This window comes from Pongo pygmaeus, chromosome 18, assembly GCF_028885625.2.
Source record: "Pongo pygmaeus isolate AG05252 chromosome 18, NHGRI_mPonPyg2-v2.0_pri, whole genome shotgun sequence".
NCBI classification, from domain to species: Eukaryota; Metazoa; Chordata; class Mammalia; order Primates; family Hominidae; genus Pongo; species Pongo pygmaeus.
Window position 1 is genome coordinate 53559839 of NC_072391.2, and position 18130 is coordinate 53577968.

At 38.4% G+C, this 18130-nt stretch overlaps 1 protein-coding gene across 1 annotated transcript in view; it reads right to left on the reverse strand.

The window, feature by feature from the left end:
- Positions 1 to 18130, reverse strand: part of NUDT21 (nudix hydrolase 21) — a 22238-nt gene continuing 4108 nt past the window's right edge. The window contains exons 3-7 of the mRNA XM_054455225.2: positions 17622 to 17685; positions 10607 to 10696; positions 5652 to 5727; positions 5228 to 5342; positions 1 to 3638 (exon numbers count right to left, since the gene is read on the reverse strand). Coding sequence (XP_054311200.1) covers positions 3617 to 3638; positions 5228 to 5342; positions 5652 to 5727; positions 10607 to 10696; positions 17622 to 17685 — 367 coding nt within the window. The 3' untranslated portion in view covers positions 1 to 3616. The remainder of the gene's footprint in view (positions 3639 to 5227; positions 5343 to 5651; positions 5728 to 10606; positions 10697 to 17621; positions 17686 to 18130) is intronic.

The following is an 18130-nucleotide window of genomic DNA, read 5'->3' on the forward strand; positions in this document are numbered from 1 at the left end:
TTCTCTTTCAAATATTTTTTATTGAAATGACAATAAAATAAAAAAAGAACAGTGATCACTTTAACCAAACTTTTACTTTACAAATATAAAAATATAACCAAAACTTGTTTCTTTTATACATTTTCCATAAACGTAATACCAGAAAAGTTCTCAAAGCCAAACTATAAATGATGCTTGAATACTATGATGTGAACACAATAGCGAAAAGTTTAAATTTCTAAATACATGACCTTTCCCTCAACAGAACAGCATAATCAATATATCTTCCCAACTTATCTCTATTTTTACGATATGATCCATTACTAAAATACAAAATACACCTGAACTGGCCTAATCTAGACTTACCTAGGTTTTAGTAAGTTTTTTTCCACAAAAACAAGCTTAATAAGTATAATACAAGCTAATATTAAAATGTATTTTATGGCTCAAATCAAATTACAGTATTAAGTTTCTCATCACGATTTGAACAAAAGCAAACTGCTTGAAATGAGTCCAGTTTAACCCAAATAATCAGTGATGTATAACAAGTGAAGTAAGTATGGGAAAATCAAATCTTATCCTACAGAAAGCTGACTTATACTACAGTCAACAACCACTAAGCCTTCTTTGGCAATGAAACATACAAAATTGCAAACTCTGATGCAGTCTCAGTGATTGGCACATACTGTCCCAAACACTATGAACTAGTAAAAACATTAAGTTTGAGGATGGAAAAGCTACCCCAAGCATTTCATCTCAAGTGACTGAACAAGTACTGTAAAAGTCATTAAAAAGCCAAGGGCATAAGAGCACAACATTTAAGAAAGGGAATTTAAGCCGATTGCTTACTGGCCTGTTGAATTTGAAGTACTTCTACCTCTCACTTCTAATTAAACATGGAAGAAAACAGACTGGCTAATTTGGTTACACTTTGTCCAAATACAATGTTAACTTAATGGAACCCTTAAATATCCAAAATAATAAGTGAATGCTAGTTATAAGACAATAAAAAGTTTAAAAATCTTCCAAATGTGCTGTTAACAGTACAAATTCAAGTGCAGAATTATTTTTAAGTATTATCTACTTTTTTTAAGTATTATCTACTTTTTAAAAAAATCACAATGGTCTCCATCACATAGCGAAAAAACAAATTTCACTCTTCTCCAAAGGGATAAGTCCATCCTAAAAGTAACTACAAACAATTGTGTAAAACTTTATAGGTTTTTCCTCCTAATATACTAAACATATTCCAGTGTCATTTAGTAGTTTTACATAGAATCTGCACTATACTTGGATCCTCAGGGAAAATAAGATGACATATATTGTAGCTTTAGAATGCAAAAGAGCTTTAATTTTAGACAAATATACAACATAGAAGCCACTAAAAAATATGGGTCTATTTAATCAAGAGCCCATTTCAAAATGATACAGCATTTAGTATGTAGATCTGGAATGCACAGTTTCTGGAAGTATTAGAACTTACGTATCAAAAGAACTTAGTGTTAAACAGTGCCCTTATACCCTCTTCTAATACTGTAGACACCTACCAACCAGATTTGATTTCCCCTAGTTCTATTATTTCCATCAGAAAACCAAAAACAGATTATTGGGATCCACCTGTAACTGACCAGAGCAAAAAGTTTTTAAGACTTCTGTTTGTGTGTTGCAAATTTTACATTCAAAACCAGATCTCTTACATTCCAAGGTTAGTAATCCAGCCATCCTGAATCAAAGGTTTTTCTCAACTAGGCCTTAGTGTATGGATGACTGGCTCACGTACTTACTGTACACTGGGAAGAAGTGAAGTGAGAAGTGAAGAATTTCTTGGTCAAAGTTTAAGTTACAAAGAACATGAATGGCCTCAAATCAGATGACTCTTCAACTCAAACACTCCTTACTGAGAGCACTTTATAAAACATACAACAAAAGTCTACCTCTCTCCACCCTCCCCAAATTGCAAAAGTGAACATCTGAAATGTGGCCACTGTAGCTTTTCCCTCAAAAGCAATTATGGAAGGTGAGCTGAATCAATCCATCTTCATATCCACTTCCTCCAATCTAAAGGAACAGCTGAAGGATGCAGCTAATAGATGAGCTTACCAGCAAAATACATTACATGAGAAATATGCTAATGTAGGCTAGAGGGGTAGGACTGATAGGGGCAGGAGGGAAAAGGACAATTCACAGAACTAGTGGCTTTTTCAAAGGAAATTGGGGCATTTTTGGTCATGGAGACTGGTGCTCACCTACCACGAAGGACATGCACAGTTAGTCACTACTTAACCACCCACCATGTGAGGGTTTGACATGACCCCAACTAAAAAAACTTGAGTGTTTATTAATTGCTCAGCTACACTTGGCCTGATTTCCTCAATTATCATATACCTTTGACATCACCCAATATTCAGGAAAATAGCCCTGTGACTGGTACCATACTAATCAAAAGTTCATTTCTATTAAAAACCCTTTTTTCCTTAAGTAGCTACATCTGGCAAGATTCCTTTTTTACATTAAACCTATAGTCAGCAAGTCTGTAATAAGGCATACATGCTATACTTTAATCATTAAATAATGACACAACCAGCAAACTCCTTTGCTCTAATATTTTTTATTCCCTTAAATTTGATCCGAATTTATCAGTATTTTTTAAAGTTTTTAAAATTTCATATTTTTCTCTTAACCTGAGAAAACCTGTCCTCTGCCTTGCCCCCAGTTTTCGGTTGATTCACATTATTCCAAAAATATTTCTGAAGGCTCTGTCATTTGCTAGAACCAAATTTTCTTCTCTACGTACATAACTTCAAGTTAACTGAATATTTGTGCAATCTCAGAGTTCAAAACCTAATACATCCAATTTTAGAAATTTCCTTCACAGTTCACTATTTTTACCATGGCTTTAAGAATAAGACACATAATTTCCCAACAGCACAAATAATAATACCCCCATTATGTGAAGAAAACTCTGAGCTCCAAATGAGTCTCTTCTTATACCAATTCCTATGACTGCTGATCGAGCCAATTTTAATAGTTTCCTATATGTTTAAGGTCTGTTGCTTGCAAACCAAGGCCTGGATGGTTATAAAATTTACTGGTCAGTGAATTATACTGGGAGTTCTCTGCAACACAATTCATTTAGGAGTTACACCTTGGACTCACTCAGATAAATATAGTTTTCAAAAGTAATGGAAGCTCTTCATCACAAAAATCTAATACAGTCTTGGAATATGTGCCCAAGAATGGTATCAAAGCAAGGGTCCAATAAACTTGACTGACCTAAACCTGTCATTGTGTTGCAACATTCACCATCCTAAGGAGGGGGGAAAAAATGACCCTCACCTATAAGAATTTTAGAAGTTTAATGAGAAATTAAAATAAAAAAAGAAGTTCATTTTCTTTAATGTTGTACAAAAAAGTATGAGTAGAACCCAAAAGTAAATAAACATTATCACATTTGTTTACACCACTATCTAGTTCTTCATATTAATTTTACTATTCAAACAATAGAAAGTAGGTGGCAATTTAGGGATCGCAAAAGAGATAAAACCAAAAAAACTTTTCTACCACATTTATTCTACACTGTATATAGCTGTGCTCACAGAGACAAGCGGCTTCTTTTACTTCTCCACTGCGCAGGAATTCAGTTGTATATAAAATTGAACCTGAATTTTAAAAAGAACAATACCTTTATTAAAGACAGTATATACTACTTTCCACATTAGATAAAGAAATTTATCTGGCTGTTTCTACCCTCCCTTAACATGTCTGGCATTTTCTTTTTTCCCCTTCAAATGCCTTTTTACCACGTTTGGCATTTGCTACACCAATTTTCTCTCACTGGTCACATCTTACGCACTAAAAACACTTGTTGAATACTTATAATAAAAAAATTAAGACTATAAATTTGATTAATTATCCACTAATAAGTTCCTTAAGGCAGGAAAAGTTTCTACATGTCCTTATACTCTGACTACTCAGCACAGTTCCTGCACTTGACAAGTAGGTGTTTGAATAAATAATATGACTCTTTTCCCCCCACAAGCATTTCAACTTGTAACCTATCAGGAGGCCAAAGTGGAGTGGCAGAAGATAAAGTTTGATTAGCCGAAGTAGAAAGAGCAATTTCATACTCAATAAGCTTTCACAAAAGGCCAATTTCACTAACATTTATTAAGTATGTACCAGATTACTGGCACTGTTGTAAGCATTTTATATGCATTATTTCACTTGGTCCTCACAATCCTCTGAAGTAGAGACTACTATCCCCATTTACAGATGAAGAAACAGTCAAATAGGTATAATAGTTTGTTCAAGGTCACATTGCCAGCAAGTACTGAGGTTGGGCTTCAAATCTAAACACTGACTGCAGAATCTACTTTCATAACCACCTGTCATTCTGCAATTCCTATATATAGCTGGCTCTAATAGAGACCTCAACCAGTACAAGTCAACTTTTAAAAAACTGCATTTCTTATCACTCTAACTGCCTAAAGATTCAAACCCCACGTAAAAGTTCAGGACCTAATCCCACAAGCCTCAATTTGGGCCAAAATATAGTAAGTTTCAAAAAAGGAAAGCAAATATATTACACCAAGATATTCAATTTGCCACCTTTTTTTCTTTTTTTTAGACAGAGCCTCGCTCTGTCGCCCAGGCTGGAGTGCAGTAGCGCGATCTCAGTTCATTGCAACCTCTGCCTCCTGGGTTGAAGCAATTCTCTACCTCAGCCTCCCAAGTAGCTGGGATTACAAGCGCTGGCCACCACGCCTCGCTAATTTTTGTATTTTTAGTAGAGATGGGGTTTCACCATCTTGGCCAGGCTGGTCTCGAACTCCCGACCTGGTGATACACCCCTGCCTCAGCCTCCCAAAGTGCTGGGATTACAGGCATGAGCCACTGCATCCAGCCAATTTGCCACATTTTAATACAGACAACTCCACTCATATTTACACGCTGTTGACTGCTATTTAACCATCTCTTCTTTGAATAAAGACATCAACCTTAACTCTTGAGAGTATCAGAATTAGGGAAGAGCAGTTGCACAAATACCAGAATGTCATGCCGAAACTTAAGATCTGGGGATGGTATTAGTCACAATTAATCTATGGCTTGCACATGACCTAAGAGTCTATCTACTTTCTTAGTTTCCTTAAAGACCAAAACTCATGAACTATACCTTCTCAAGTGGCTCAGAATATTTTAAATTTGACAGTTCATATGGATGAACCAAAAAATGTTCAACTTTCTGTACCTGCTCAACAGCTGAGGGAGACTAGAAATGATGGGTCCATATCCTGGTGCATTGTCATACAATTCAAACAATGGTGCAGCTACCAGCTTGTAATTTTTAGGGACTGCAAACAAGGCTAAAATAAAACAGAATTCATTATTATAAGTTATTATATAATGACTGCTTCCATTTCATTTTTAAATTACCAATTTTACATTTAATAAAAAGTTTAAGAAAAAAGATAATTCTCATTAATACATTTTGGTTGTGTCTTTTATGGTAGATGTCCTAGTCACAGATTTGAAACCAAAAGCATGGTATATATTTTTAGTTTTACAATGAACCCAAAAGTTCAAGGAACTTTGAGAAAAAACAAATAGAGGTATCCTTGAAATTATTCTACAGAAGTTTCTAGATGGCTACCTTCAAAAACAAAATAACTTACCTTTTTCTTGAAGCTGAACCAGAAACAACTTCTTATGTTCCTTAGGCTTTGTAATATGTGCCGGAATATATGGATACTGAAATTACAAATGAATACAACTTTAACATGTATTCCATGGCTTCATTTCTTTACATGTTTACTCCCCAGTATAGTATAAACTGTTGGGAGAAGCATACTACTTTCTGTTCTCTTTACCGGGACTTATCTAACAGATACACGAGTAAATAAATGCTTTAATGCATATAAAATAACAAGCAGTAAACCAGTCAACAATTCAAGATGAATGTAGTCACAGGATTTATAGCTTGAGATACTTAAAACATAATGAAGTCTGATTTTAATTAGTATCTTTAATAAAAGCTTTTTTTTGTTTGTTTTTTAAGACAGAGTTTTGCTCTTGTTGCCCAGGCTGGAGTGCAATGGCGCGATCTCGGCTCACAGCAACCTCTGCCTCCCAGGTTCAAGTGATTCTCGGGCCTCAGCCTCCTGAGTAGCTGAGATTACAGGCACGTGCCATCATGCCTGGCTAATTTTGTATTTTTAGTAGAGGCAGGGTTTCTCCAGGCTAGTCTTGAACTCCCAACCTCAGGTGATCCACCTGCCTTGGCCTCCCAAAGTGCTGGGATTACAGGCATCAGCCACCACACTCGGCCTAAAAGCTGGTTTTTTAAAAATATATATATAGGCTGGGCACAGTGGCTCATGCCTGTAATCCCAGCACTTTGGGAGGCCAAGGTGGGGGGGTCATGAGGTCAGGAGATCGAGACCATCCTGGCTAACACAGTGAAATCCAGTCTCTACTAAAAATACAAAAAATTAGCCAGACGTGGTGGTGGGCGCCTGTAGTCTCAGCTACTCAGGAGGCTGAGGCAGGAGAATGGCGTGAACCCAGGAGGCGGAGCTTGCAGTGAGCCAAGACTGTGCCACTGCACTCCAGCCTAGGCAACAGAGTGAGACTCTGTCTCCAAAAACAAAACAAAACAAAAATCATATATATATATATACACACACACACACACATACATATATACACATATATACACATACATATATACATATATACACATATATACATATATATATATGCTCAGTAAGTTAAACAGTCTAGAATCCTGTCGTAGACCTGTTTACTACATTAAAAATTCAAATATAAGCTGTGAGGCATTTGACAAGATGCTTCTTGCTCCTCCCAGCCCCAACCTCAAACCTCCCCGTATCCCAGGGTGCATGCTTCAGGAATACCAGAAGTGCAGTCTAAGTGAAGTTTTGCCAGATGGGCAAAGCCAAATTACTCGAGGAAACAAATATAAATATAAACATATATATATATATATTTTTTAGAGAATTTAAAGGGATGAAGAGAATTAGAGAGGGAAGTTGCTACCCGGGAAGGAAAAATTCTGACACAGAGAACAAAAAAAAGTCTAAGGGTTATACAATTCTTGTATAAATCTCTCCACAATACATTCAGAAATCTACTTTTGCTGTTGGAGTTGTATTTGAGAGCTGGGGAATTTAAAATTGCTGAAAACAGATATAAGGGGAAAGTGAGATAAAAGCAGAAGCTGCCAAAAGGAGGTATCAGCATCATCCTCAATTTACATAGAAACGCATGCTAAGAGAGCCTAAGTATCTTTCCCAAGATTACTCAGCCAAGTTGTGAAGCCAAGATTTAACTGTATCTATTCAACTCTTATCTAATTTTAAAAGCCTATGTTATTTCCCACTATGTTACTCATTGGCACCTGACTAGTATTCCAGTTAGAATAATTATATACCAGAGCCATCCCTAGGGTACAATGAATTGAGGCAACTGTCCCAGGCTTTGGAGGTTCCTTAAACTGTCATGAAAACCAGATACGTTAACAGTCGCAGAGAAAGTGGCTTCAATAGCACAAGCTAAGAGATCTGTGGAACACATACAATAAAGTTCCCAAACCATGACCAAACAAAATGAGTAGCATTTCCCCAAATTTCTTCTGCTCAAGGCTACATGTTCCTATTTTTTTAAGCCTTTCTTCTCTGGTCTTAATGTTTAAGTTAACTGTACTTTATACAAAAAGACTGAGATAGGAAGATGATATGCTCCTTTTCCACTGACATCTAATACTCTAGGCTTCCTAAATAAATCAATACACTTACCTTATGTCGAATACCACCAGGGCCAACTCTAGGCCTTACTGAACGAAGAGAACTGTCCTAGGACAGTGGTAGGGGAGATGAGTGAAGATATTCAGAAAAGTTATCTGGAAAACCACTGGGGTCACTACTAAGCATTTTCCAATTAGATCAAGGAATGTTCAGGAAGCCAAAAAAAGTTTAGAATAATTGTACTATGTATCTTTGAACAAGTAACTTCACTGTTTCCATATGAAATTGTTCTTCCTTAAAGCCAAGATATGTTCCTGGCAATTCTTAGGTAGTGAACACCAGCATCAGCTTCCACAGCCCCTATCTTCTTGTCCCTCTGCCATACAAGGGAGTCAGAAGCAAGAGAAAAGAACAATCTTTTGCTTGGTTGATATTTTGTGCAACGCTTGACCTGAAACATCTTGTCATGTAAAGGAGCTATAAAGTCATAGGGCTTTTTAATTTGCCTAAAGAATTCAGGATCCAACTTTAAGAAGTTCCACCATTAGCAAAAATAGGAATATCTGAGCATCAGTAACATCATCACTCATTATCATGAATTAAAATATTTCAAATTATTTAAATCCAAAAGGTCATACTGACACTTTGAAGGTCACTGAAACATGTTTTTTTGTGTGTGTGTGCCGCACATTACGCTACCTCCGATTTCGGGGCAGCTATGTTTGAAAAGCATCAGAGGGTTCCCTGTTTGCTGCCACTGTCTCAACAAGCACTCAGACTCAACATGGAAATGCAAGGGAGTTCACGCAACCCTTATCCAATAGGGGATAGGAGTCCCTACATGGTTCCTGGTCCTTAACAGAACAAATCCAGTTGCCCACAGGTGTAAAAAGATCAATAACATGCCCTGTCTTACTTCCGCTGCTTCTGGTCTGTCTCTCCCCTGTATTCTGCTGCTTCCTGGAATCACCTCTCAAACTGCCTGTACCCAAGTCTTGGTCTTATCCTCTTTTTTGAATGAAGTCAAGTCTTTAGAGGATGCTAAGGAATTAAGTCATTCTTCTGAAAAATGTTAAGTAAAGGAACAGCAGCATATTTTTTTCTACACAAACCACACACTTCAGTAATACATGAGTTAAGTTTCTTTTTATATGAGGATCACAACCCTTATGAATTCATAGACAAGGAAATGATCATCAATGAGCTGCTAACATTACAAAAAGAAACAACCAAATATTTTTAAATTCCTGATGGAAGTACACTATACCAATTGTGGTAGACTGCCTTAAGATGACCCCCAATGATTCCTGTCTCCTGGTATTCACTGCTTGGTGTAGTCCCTCCTATAGTGTACCAGGGTTGGCTTGTGTGACCAATAGCGTACAGCAGAAGTGATGGTATGCCACTGCCAAGATTAGGTTATCACAGACTGAGGCTTCCTACTTGGGCACTCCTCTAGCACTCTGTCTCTCACTATCTCTTGGATCACACAGCCTGGGGGAAGCCAGCTGCCTGAGAATTGTCCTTTTAGAGATGTTCTCATGGCAAGGAACTGAGGGAGACCTTGAGACAACAGCCAGCAACACCTGAAGCAAAGCTTTAGTCTTAACAGCCCAGATGAAACTAAGAAGTTTGCTAACACACACACGTGTAAGCTCGGGATCAGATACTTTAACCCCAGTTCCACTTTATGATGCAGTCCCAGCTAACAACTTGACTGTAACTTCATGAGAGAGCCTAAGCCAGAACCACCCTAAGCAACTCCCAGAGGCCTAAAGGCTGCTAAATTTTGAGGTAATTTGTTATGCAGCCATAGATAATATACCGCCTATGACAAGCCTTATTAACCCTCCCCAAATTAACTGAGCCTGAATACAATTTCTAGATCTAACTATCAATTTGCAAGACACACAGGGGAAACAGCTACATATTCAACAACAACAGAGGAATGCAATCGGAATGGAAACATTAGCCTGTTTTCATTAACAAATAAAACACAAGGAAAAAAAGGTGCCAACTGTGTAAAAGAGACATTAGAGACTATCCTAATCAAAACAAATTATAAAAAGAAAATTGAAATAATCAGGATATGCGAACAGTGACTATATACTTGACAATAATACGGAATTGTTTATTTTTAGTAAGATAATAACAGTACTACGGTTATGTTTTTAAAGAGATCCTTATCTTTTATGATTCACACTGAAATATTTACAACTGAAATGAATACCCAGGATATGCTTCAAAATAATCCAAGATGAGGGCAGGAGAATGGAGCGGTGGAACGAGGGGTTGTGATGTGCTAACTGTTAAAGGCGGATGATAGGTAGCGCAATTCATTCACTTTCACCATTCTCTCTTCTTTTGTATTTGTTCTATTTATTTATTTATTTATGTTTTGAGAAGGGGTCTCACTGTTGTCCAGGCTGGAGTGCAACGGCATGATCTCGGTTCACTGCAACTTCTGCCTCCCAGGTTCAAGCAATTCTCCTGCCTCAGGCTCCGGAGTAGCTGGGATTACAGGCTTGTACCATCAAACCCAGCTGAATTTTACATTTTTTAGTAGAGACGAGGTTTCACCATGTTGGCCAGGCTGGTCTCAAACTCCTGACCTCAACAGGTGATCCACCCGCCTCGGCCTCCCAAAGTGCTGGGATTACAGGCATGAGCCACCTCGCCCAGCCTTGTATTTGTTTTACATTTTCCTTTAAAATAAGAAGTGCTTGGCTTAATTTTGTAATTTAAATTAAGGAGGGAAGAAAAGAAAATTTAAGTCAAATTCTACTTTAATCTTTTTTAAAGTGGCTAGAATTAAACGCGATGTCTGCTTCCAAAATGCCCAGCAAATATAACTGAACACTGACCTGAGGAGGTTCAAAATTTGGTCTCCACCAGTTACCAATGCAATCGTCAATAACCCAGTCTTGCAAAACTCCATCCTGACGACCCAGTATCTGTCAAAAAGAAATAAGCCAGTAAACAACTAAATATATGTACTCACAAATCCCCTTCTTCAGTGAACAGAAAATTCTTAGCAGTGCTCCTAATAGAAACATAGGGATAATATGCCTTCCATACAGATTTTCTCTCTATGATTTGTTATTATAGATGTCACTCTGCCCAAGACATACAATATTAGTTCAAAATTGGCGAGCTAGTATCAACATAAAAATTGTGTCCAAAATTCAATTTTCATTTTTATTGATTTGTATAGCAGAACACTAAACTTATTTTAACCAAAGTCATACTCTACATATTTTAAGTGGCCAAAAATAGCTCTACAATGTTCATGGTGAGAAACTGCAGTTCTCTGTCCTGCTTCACCCATTCCCATTGGCTGTAACTTTCAACTCTTGGTTGTTTTCCCCTCATGTTCGCTTCTGTTTTTAAAAGCATTCTTCTTGGTCTTAAATAAATGGTTTATTTTAGGATAGTTTTAGATTTACAGAAAACTTGCAAAACTTGTTCAGAGACTTCCCATATACCCCACACACAGTTTCCCCTATTGTTAACATCTCATATTAGTAAAGCACATTTGTCAAACTAATCAACCAATACCAAGACAAGATTATTAACTGAAGTCCATATATTATTCAGATATCCATAGTCTTTAACCTAATGTCCTTTTTCATTTTTCAGTCCCAGGATCCCATCTAAGATACCATATTACACTTAATCTTCATTTCTTCTGAGGTTTCTCTACATTGTGACAGCTTTTCATACTTTCCTTGTTTTTGATGATCTTGATAGTTTTGAGGAATACTGGTCAAGTATTTTGTAAAACATCCCTCAATTAAATTGAAGTTATGAGCTTTTGGGAAGAAAACTACAGAGGTAAAAGGGCCATTCTCATCACATCATATCAAGGGTACATGCTATATCAATATGGCTTATCACTAATGCCAACCCTGATCACCTGGCTGAGGTACTGTTTATCAGGTTTCTTCAATGTAAAGTCATATTTTTCAAAAAAAAAAAAAAAAAAAAAAATTTTTTTTTGAGACAGAGTTTTGCTCATTGCCCAGGCTGGAGTGCAATGGCGCAATATCGGCTCACTGCAACCTCCGCCTCCCAGGTTCAAGTGATTCTCCTCTGCCTCAGCCTCCGGAGTAGCTGGGATTACAGGCACGCGCTACCATGCCCAGCTAATTTTTTGTCTTTTTAGTAGAGAGAGGGTTTCACCCTATTGGTCAGGGTGGTCTCGAACTCCTGACCTCAGATGATCTGCCCACCTCAGTATCGCAAAGTGCTGGGCTTACAGGCATGAGCTACTGCACCAGGCCTCAAAACTACATTTCTTAAGAGATAGGGTCTTGCTCTGTCACTCAGGCTGGAGTGCAGTGATGCAATCATGGCTCACTACAACTCCTGGCCTCAAGCAATCTTCCGGCCTCAGCCCCACAAAGCACTGGGATTACAGGTGTGAGCCACCATGCCCAGCCAACATATTCTTTTATGACAGTTTCTTGATTTTCATTTTATTTTATTATTTTATTTTTTTGAGAGTCTCGCTCTGTTGCCCAGGCTGGAGTGCAGTGCTGCAATCTCGGCTCACTGCAACCTCCACCTCCCAGGTCCAAGCGACTCTCCTGCCTCAGCCTCCCAAGTAGCTGGGACCACAGGTGCCCGCCACCACACCCAGCTTTTTTGTATTTTTAGTAGAAACAGGGTTTCACCATGTTGGCCAGGATGGTCTCGATCTTTTGACCTTGTGATCCACCTGCCTCGGCCTCCCAAAGTGCTGGGATTACAGGCGTGAGCCACTGCGCCCGGCCTCTTGATTTTCATTTTAAAAACATTTTTTAAAAGCCTATAACCCTCTACTATGAATGAGAATTTAGATATTAAAATCACACATCCTAGTTATACTTTTTCTTCCACCATCTTCCCATTATCAATATTTGGTTAAGTCAATATTCAGTATTTAAGTTAGTATGATCTGGTAGGTCAGTCACAACAGAGCAATGATTAGTAAACTGTATCTCCTTACTTGTTCAACTGTCCTGTTCTTTAGTTAATAACTTTCATTTCCTTTGCTATCACTAAATTCATTTCCCACATTCTCCATGATAACTTAAATTTCTTCCCAATTCAAATATCAATTGTCAGTTATTCTATTAATTTCATCTTTTCTAAGACATGTTTTTCCTTTTTTCAAGACAAGATCTCTCTGTCACCCAGGCTAGAGTGCAATGGCTCAATCTCCACTCACTGCAACCTCCACCTCATGGGCTCAAGTGCTTCTCTCACCTCAGCCTCCCCCGCCCCCAGCCTCCCAAGTAGCTAGGACTACAGATGCAAGCCACCACACCAGGCTAATTTTTCGCCATGTTGCCAAGGGTGGTCTCAAACTCCTAGGCTCACGTTTGCCCATCTCAGCCTCCCAAAGTGCTGAAACTGCAGGCATGAGCCACCACACCCAGCCTAAGACACGTTTTTCTATCATCCTGCTGTAATCTGTACTTGATAGTCTCAACCCTGCTTCACAGCTGGAGTCCTTATTTTATTCCATTTTGGGGGTGAACACCCTCTAGTAGCTTCCTGAGAAAAGGCACGAGATATGTAACTTTTTGAAACTCTGCATGTCTAGAATAACTTTTACCCACACACTGGATCTATAGTTTGATTAGAAAATTCTAGGACAGAGATCATATTCTCTCAAAATTACAAGGACAACACTCCACCATCCTTTAGCTTCCAGAATTATTTCTGGGTAGTTTAATGCAATTTCTGATTTTGATGTTTTGCATTTAACCTCTCTGCTTACCAATCCTCCACCTCCCACTTTGGAAGCCTTTAGATCTTTTTGTTTTTATTTTTGTTTGTAGGATCTAAAACTTCATGATGATATGCCTTTGCATGGATCTTTAAACATTCACTATAGAGGCAAGGTCAGTAGGTCTTTTCAATCTCAAAACTCATGCCCTTTGAGGTTTGAGAAATCTTCTCTAATTATGCTTTGCTAATTCTTCCTTTTACTCTGTTCTATTTATCTATAGTTTATATTGGTCCTTCTAGAATGACCCACTAATTTTATCTACTCTTACCTACATTCTATCTTTTTATCTTTTCATTCTATTTTCTGGTAGAATGAAACTCTTTACTGAATTTTTCATTTCTTCCAACATTTTTTTAATATCCATGAGGTTTTTCTCGGCTAAAATGTCTTTTTAATAGCACTGTTTCACAGATGCCAAATCTCCTCTTATCTCACCAAGAATATTAATCATAGTTTTGTCAATGGCTGAATTTTCTGCTTCTGTTGAAGTCCTTTTGCTTCTTTTGATCTTTTTCTTGTTAAGAAGTTTTCTCCAAAAGCCTGGTGATAGTTGGTTGTGTACTCACAAGGGAGAAGCAACAAGATGCTTAATTGTCACCTCTGTGTGCATGAGTGATAGGACTACAATATTTTTTTTTCCTTTTATTTTTGATACGAAGTGTTGCTCTGTTGCCCAGGCTGGCGTGCAGTGGCGCGATCTCGGCTCACTGCAACCTCCACCTCCCGGGTTCAACTGATTCTCCTGCCTCAGCCTCCAGAGTAGCTGGGATTACAGGCGCCCGCCACCATGCCCAGCTCATTGGTTTATGTTTTAGTAGAGACAGGGTTTCACCATGTTGGTCAGGCTGGTCTCAAACTCCAGACCTCGTGATCCACCCGCCTCGGCCTCCCCAAGTGCTGGGATTACAGGTGTGAGCCACCGCGCCTGGCCCAGGACTACATTATTTCTATAGAAAATTCTTGCTTTGGTTTGGATATGGTTTGTCTCCCTGCCCCCAAACTCATGTTGAAATTTGATCCCCAATGTGACAGTGCTGGCAGGCAGGGCCTAGTGGAAGGTGTTTGAGTCATGCAGGTGGATCCTTCATGAATAGTTTAATATCCTTCATCAGGAATGGATTAGTTCCCTGGAGAGTGGGTTGTTAAAGAGTGTGGCTTCCTGGATTCACTCTTGCTTCCTCCCTTGCCATGTGATCTCTTTGCACATGCCCATTTCCATTTTGCTTTCTGCCATGAGTGGAAGCAGCATGAAGCCCTCACCAGCTGCCCAATCTTACCACGGGAACTGGTGAGCCAAATAAATCTTTTTCTTTACAAATTACCCAGCCTCAGGTATTCTGTTATAGCAACATTAAACAGACTAAGACAGCTCCCAAATGGCAGTATCTGAAGTTTTTCTTGGACTGGTCACTTTTTCCAGAAACAAGATTTCCAACCCTCAGCCTGGGATATATAAATCTAATTGTTGGCTGGGCCTGGTGACTTATGCATGTAATCCCAATGCTTTGGGAGGACTGCTTCAGGCCAGGAGTTTGAGACCAGCCTGGGCAACATAGCAAGATCTCATCTCTATAAATTTTTTTTTTTTAATTAGCCAGGCACCATGGGCACATACCTGCAGTCCTACCTACTCAGGAAGCTGAGGAAGGAAGATTGCTTGAGCCCAGGAGTTTGTGGTTACAGTGAGCTATGATCACACCACCATCCTCCAGCCTGAGGAACAGAGTGAGACCCTGTCTCTAAAAAAAATAAATAAGCCTAGACTGGGCACGGTGGCTCACACCTGTAATCCCAACACTTTGGGAGGCCAAAGCAGGCAGATCACCTGAGGTCAGGAGTTCAAGACCAACCTGGCCAACACGGTGAAACCTCATCTCTACTAAAAATACAAAAATTAGCTGGGCATGGTAGTGGGCACCTGTAATCCCAGCTACTCTGGAGGCTGAGGCAGGAGAATCGCTTGAACCCAGGAGGCAGAGGTTGCAGTGAGCAACCATTGCTCACACTGGAGATCGCGCCACTGCACTCCAGCCTGGGCGACAACAGCAAAACTCCGTCTCAAAAAAAAATAAAAAAACAAATAAGCCTAAATGTTAACATGCTGTTAGCCTAATAGAGGTCCAAGAGTCTGACTATTCAGAATGGGAACTCTTATTCTCCCCATCCCCTAAACTTTCTTCATTGCTAGTTGTTCTCTGATTCAATTACTACAGAGAATCATCAGCCAGTCTTTGCCTAATTAGAGTGGGGAAGACAATCTAGATACACAGGTTGAACATCCCAATCTGAAACTCCAAAATCTCAAACTTTTTGAGCACTGACATGATGCTCAAAGGAAATGCTCAGGCCGGGCGCGGTGGCTCATGCCTGTAATCCCAGCACTTTGGAAGGCCAAGGCAGGCACATCACCTGAGGTTAGGAGTTCTACACCAGCCTGGCCAACATGGTGAAACCCCGTCTCTACTAAAAATACAAAAATTAGCCAGGCGTAGTGGCAGGCGCCTTTAATCCCATCTACTCTGGAGGCTGAGGCCGGAGAATCGCTTAAACCTGGGAGGTGGAGGTGACAGTGAGACGAGATTGCACCATTGCATTCCAGCCTGGGTGACAAGAGAGAGACTTCGTCTCAAGAAAAAAAAAAAAAGGAAATGCTCATTGGAGCATTTCAAGTTTTGTATATGGGATGCTTAACTGCTAAGTATAATGCAAATATTCCAAAACCTGAAAAAAATCCCAAATGCTAACCACTTTTTAAATTTTTAATCTTTTTGAATACATAGTAGATATATATATTTATGGGGTACACAAGATGTTTTGATACAGGCATGCAATGCGTAATATTCACATCATGGAGAATGGGATATCCACCCCCTCAAGCATTTATCCTTTGTGTTACAAACAATCCAATTATACTCTTTTAGTTATTTTAAAATTTACAATTAAGTGATTACTGACTATAGTCACCCTGTTGTGCTATCAAATAGCAGCTGAACACTTCTGGTCCCAAGCTCTCAGATAAGGAATACACAACCTGTATAAATATACTCAATATATACTTTGAACCAGTCCAGTTTTCAGCCCATGCATGCCCCCACTTTCATAAGTACCTAGCACCTTCAGTTCCTAAGTCATTCTGGTACTCTGCAATGCTAGATTCTGCCTGCCTGTCTGCTGGACTAAGGTTTCTGCTAAGTTAGTTATAATTTGCCCATCTGTTTTCCAGTTTCCAAAAATTCTGCTTTTGTGATTCTCTCATTTTGCACTCCCTCAACCTTACTGGACTTATATCTTTGTACCATACATTATATAAATGGAAGTCCAAGCACAGTAAAATGTTTAAGAGTTATAATACATTTTTAGAAATACTAGAAAGACAAACCAATAGGTCAACAGTGGGAGAATTACAGGTGACTTTAGTTTTGTTTCTCCTTTGCTTTTCTGTGTTTGCCAAGCTTTTCGCACAGAGAATATATGAGTTTTGTAACGGGGGCAGGCGGCAATTGCATGTTAAAGAAGAAAACTAACATTGAAAACAACTTACAATCTCAAAATCCTCAGTATCTATGCATTTGGCCCCAAGTCTTTACATGCAGGCATTACAATGATTTTTAAAAAGTAGAATAATTTAGGCAAAGTCTAAAAAATATGTGAAAAAAGTGAAAACACAGGCATCTTTCTCTTTTCAAAATTCTATAGAGGCCTACTCTTGAACAAAACTACCTGCATTCAAACCTCTGGCTCTACAACACACTAGCTATATAACAAGAAGTAATTTAAACTTAATAATATCTACTTCCTACAGTTGTGGTGGTGATTAAAGGAATTAGCGCATGTAAAGCACTCAGAACAGTGTCTAGCACAGTAACACTTAAATGTCAGTTTTAATTTACCATTGCTGTGACACAGTTTAACATTTTAAAAATTGAAATAAATGTAAGTTCAACTTGTAAAAAAAAATCAACATTGTACTAACATTCTGGGGTTTAAGTTGTATTTATTGAAAACTAAATATTCCAAAATAAGCATCCTTTTTACAAGACATTAAAAGCCAAATTAACTATTAAGCTGATGGTATTCAAAATGGTTAAACAGAAAAATACCTCTGTCATTAAGCGTTTTAGTCCTTCAACTTCATCTTCTCCTGGGTTAAGTTCACCACCAGGTCTGTATAAAAGTTAAGAATTTCAGCTTTCAACTTAATACAATTTGGAGATAACAAAGAACACAATAATTGTTATTTCTACCAAGTCACTAAGTAACATATTTCAGTATAATAAGGCAATCAAAACAAGTATCAAAGTGAAGGGTGAGAATATGCTTGAATTCATGTCAATTCCCCAGACTAACAGTATACAAACCCTAGGTTTTTTTCCTCTTCATATATATTTATTTTTATTTTATTGTAGATTCAAGGGGTACATGTACAATTTTGTTACATAGGTATACTGTGTAATGCTAAGGTTTAGGCTTCTAGTGAACGCATCACTGAAACAGTGAACATAACATCTAATAGGAAGTATTTCAACCCTCGCTTCCCCCTCACCCTCCCCACCTTTGGAGTATACAGTGTTTATTTTTTCCAACTTTATGTCCATATGTACCCATCATA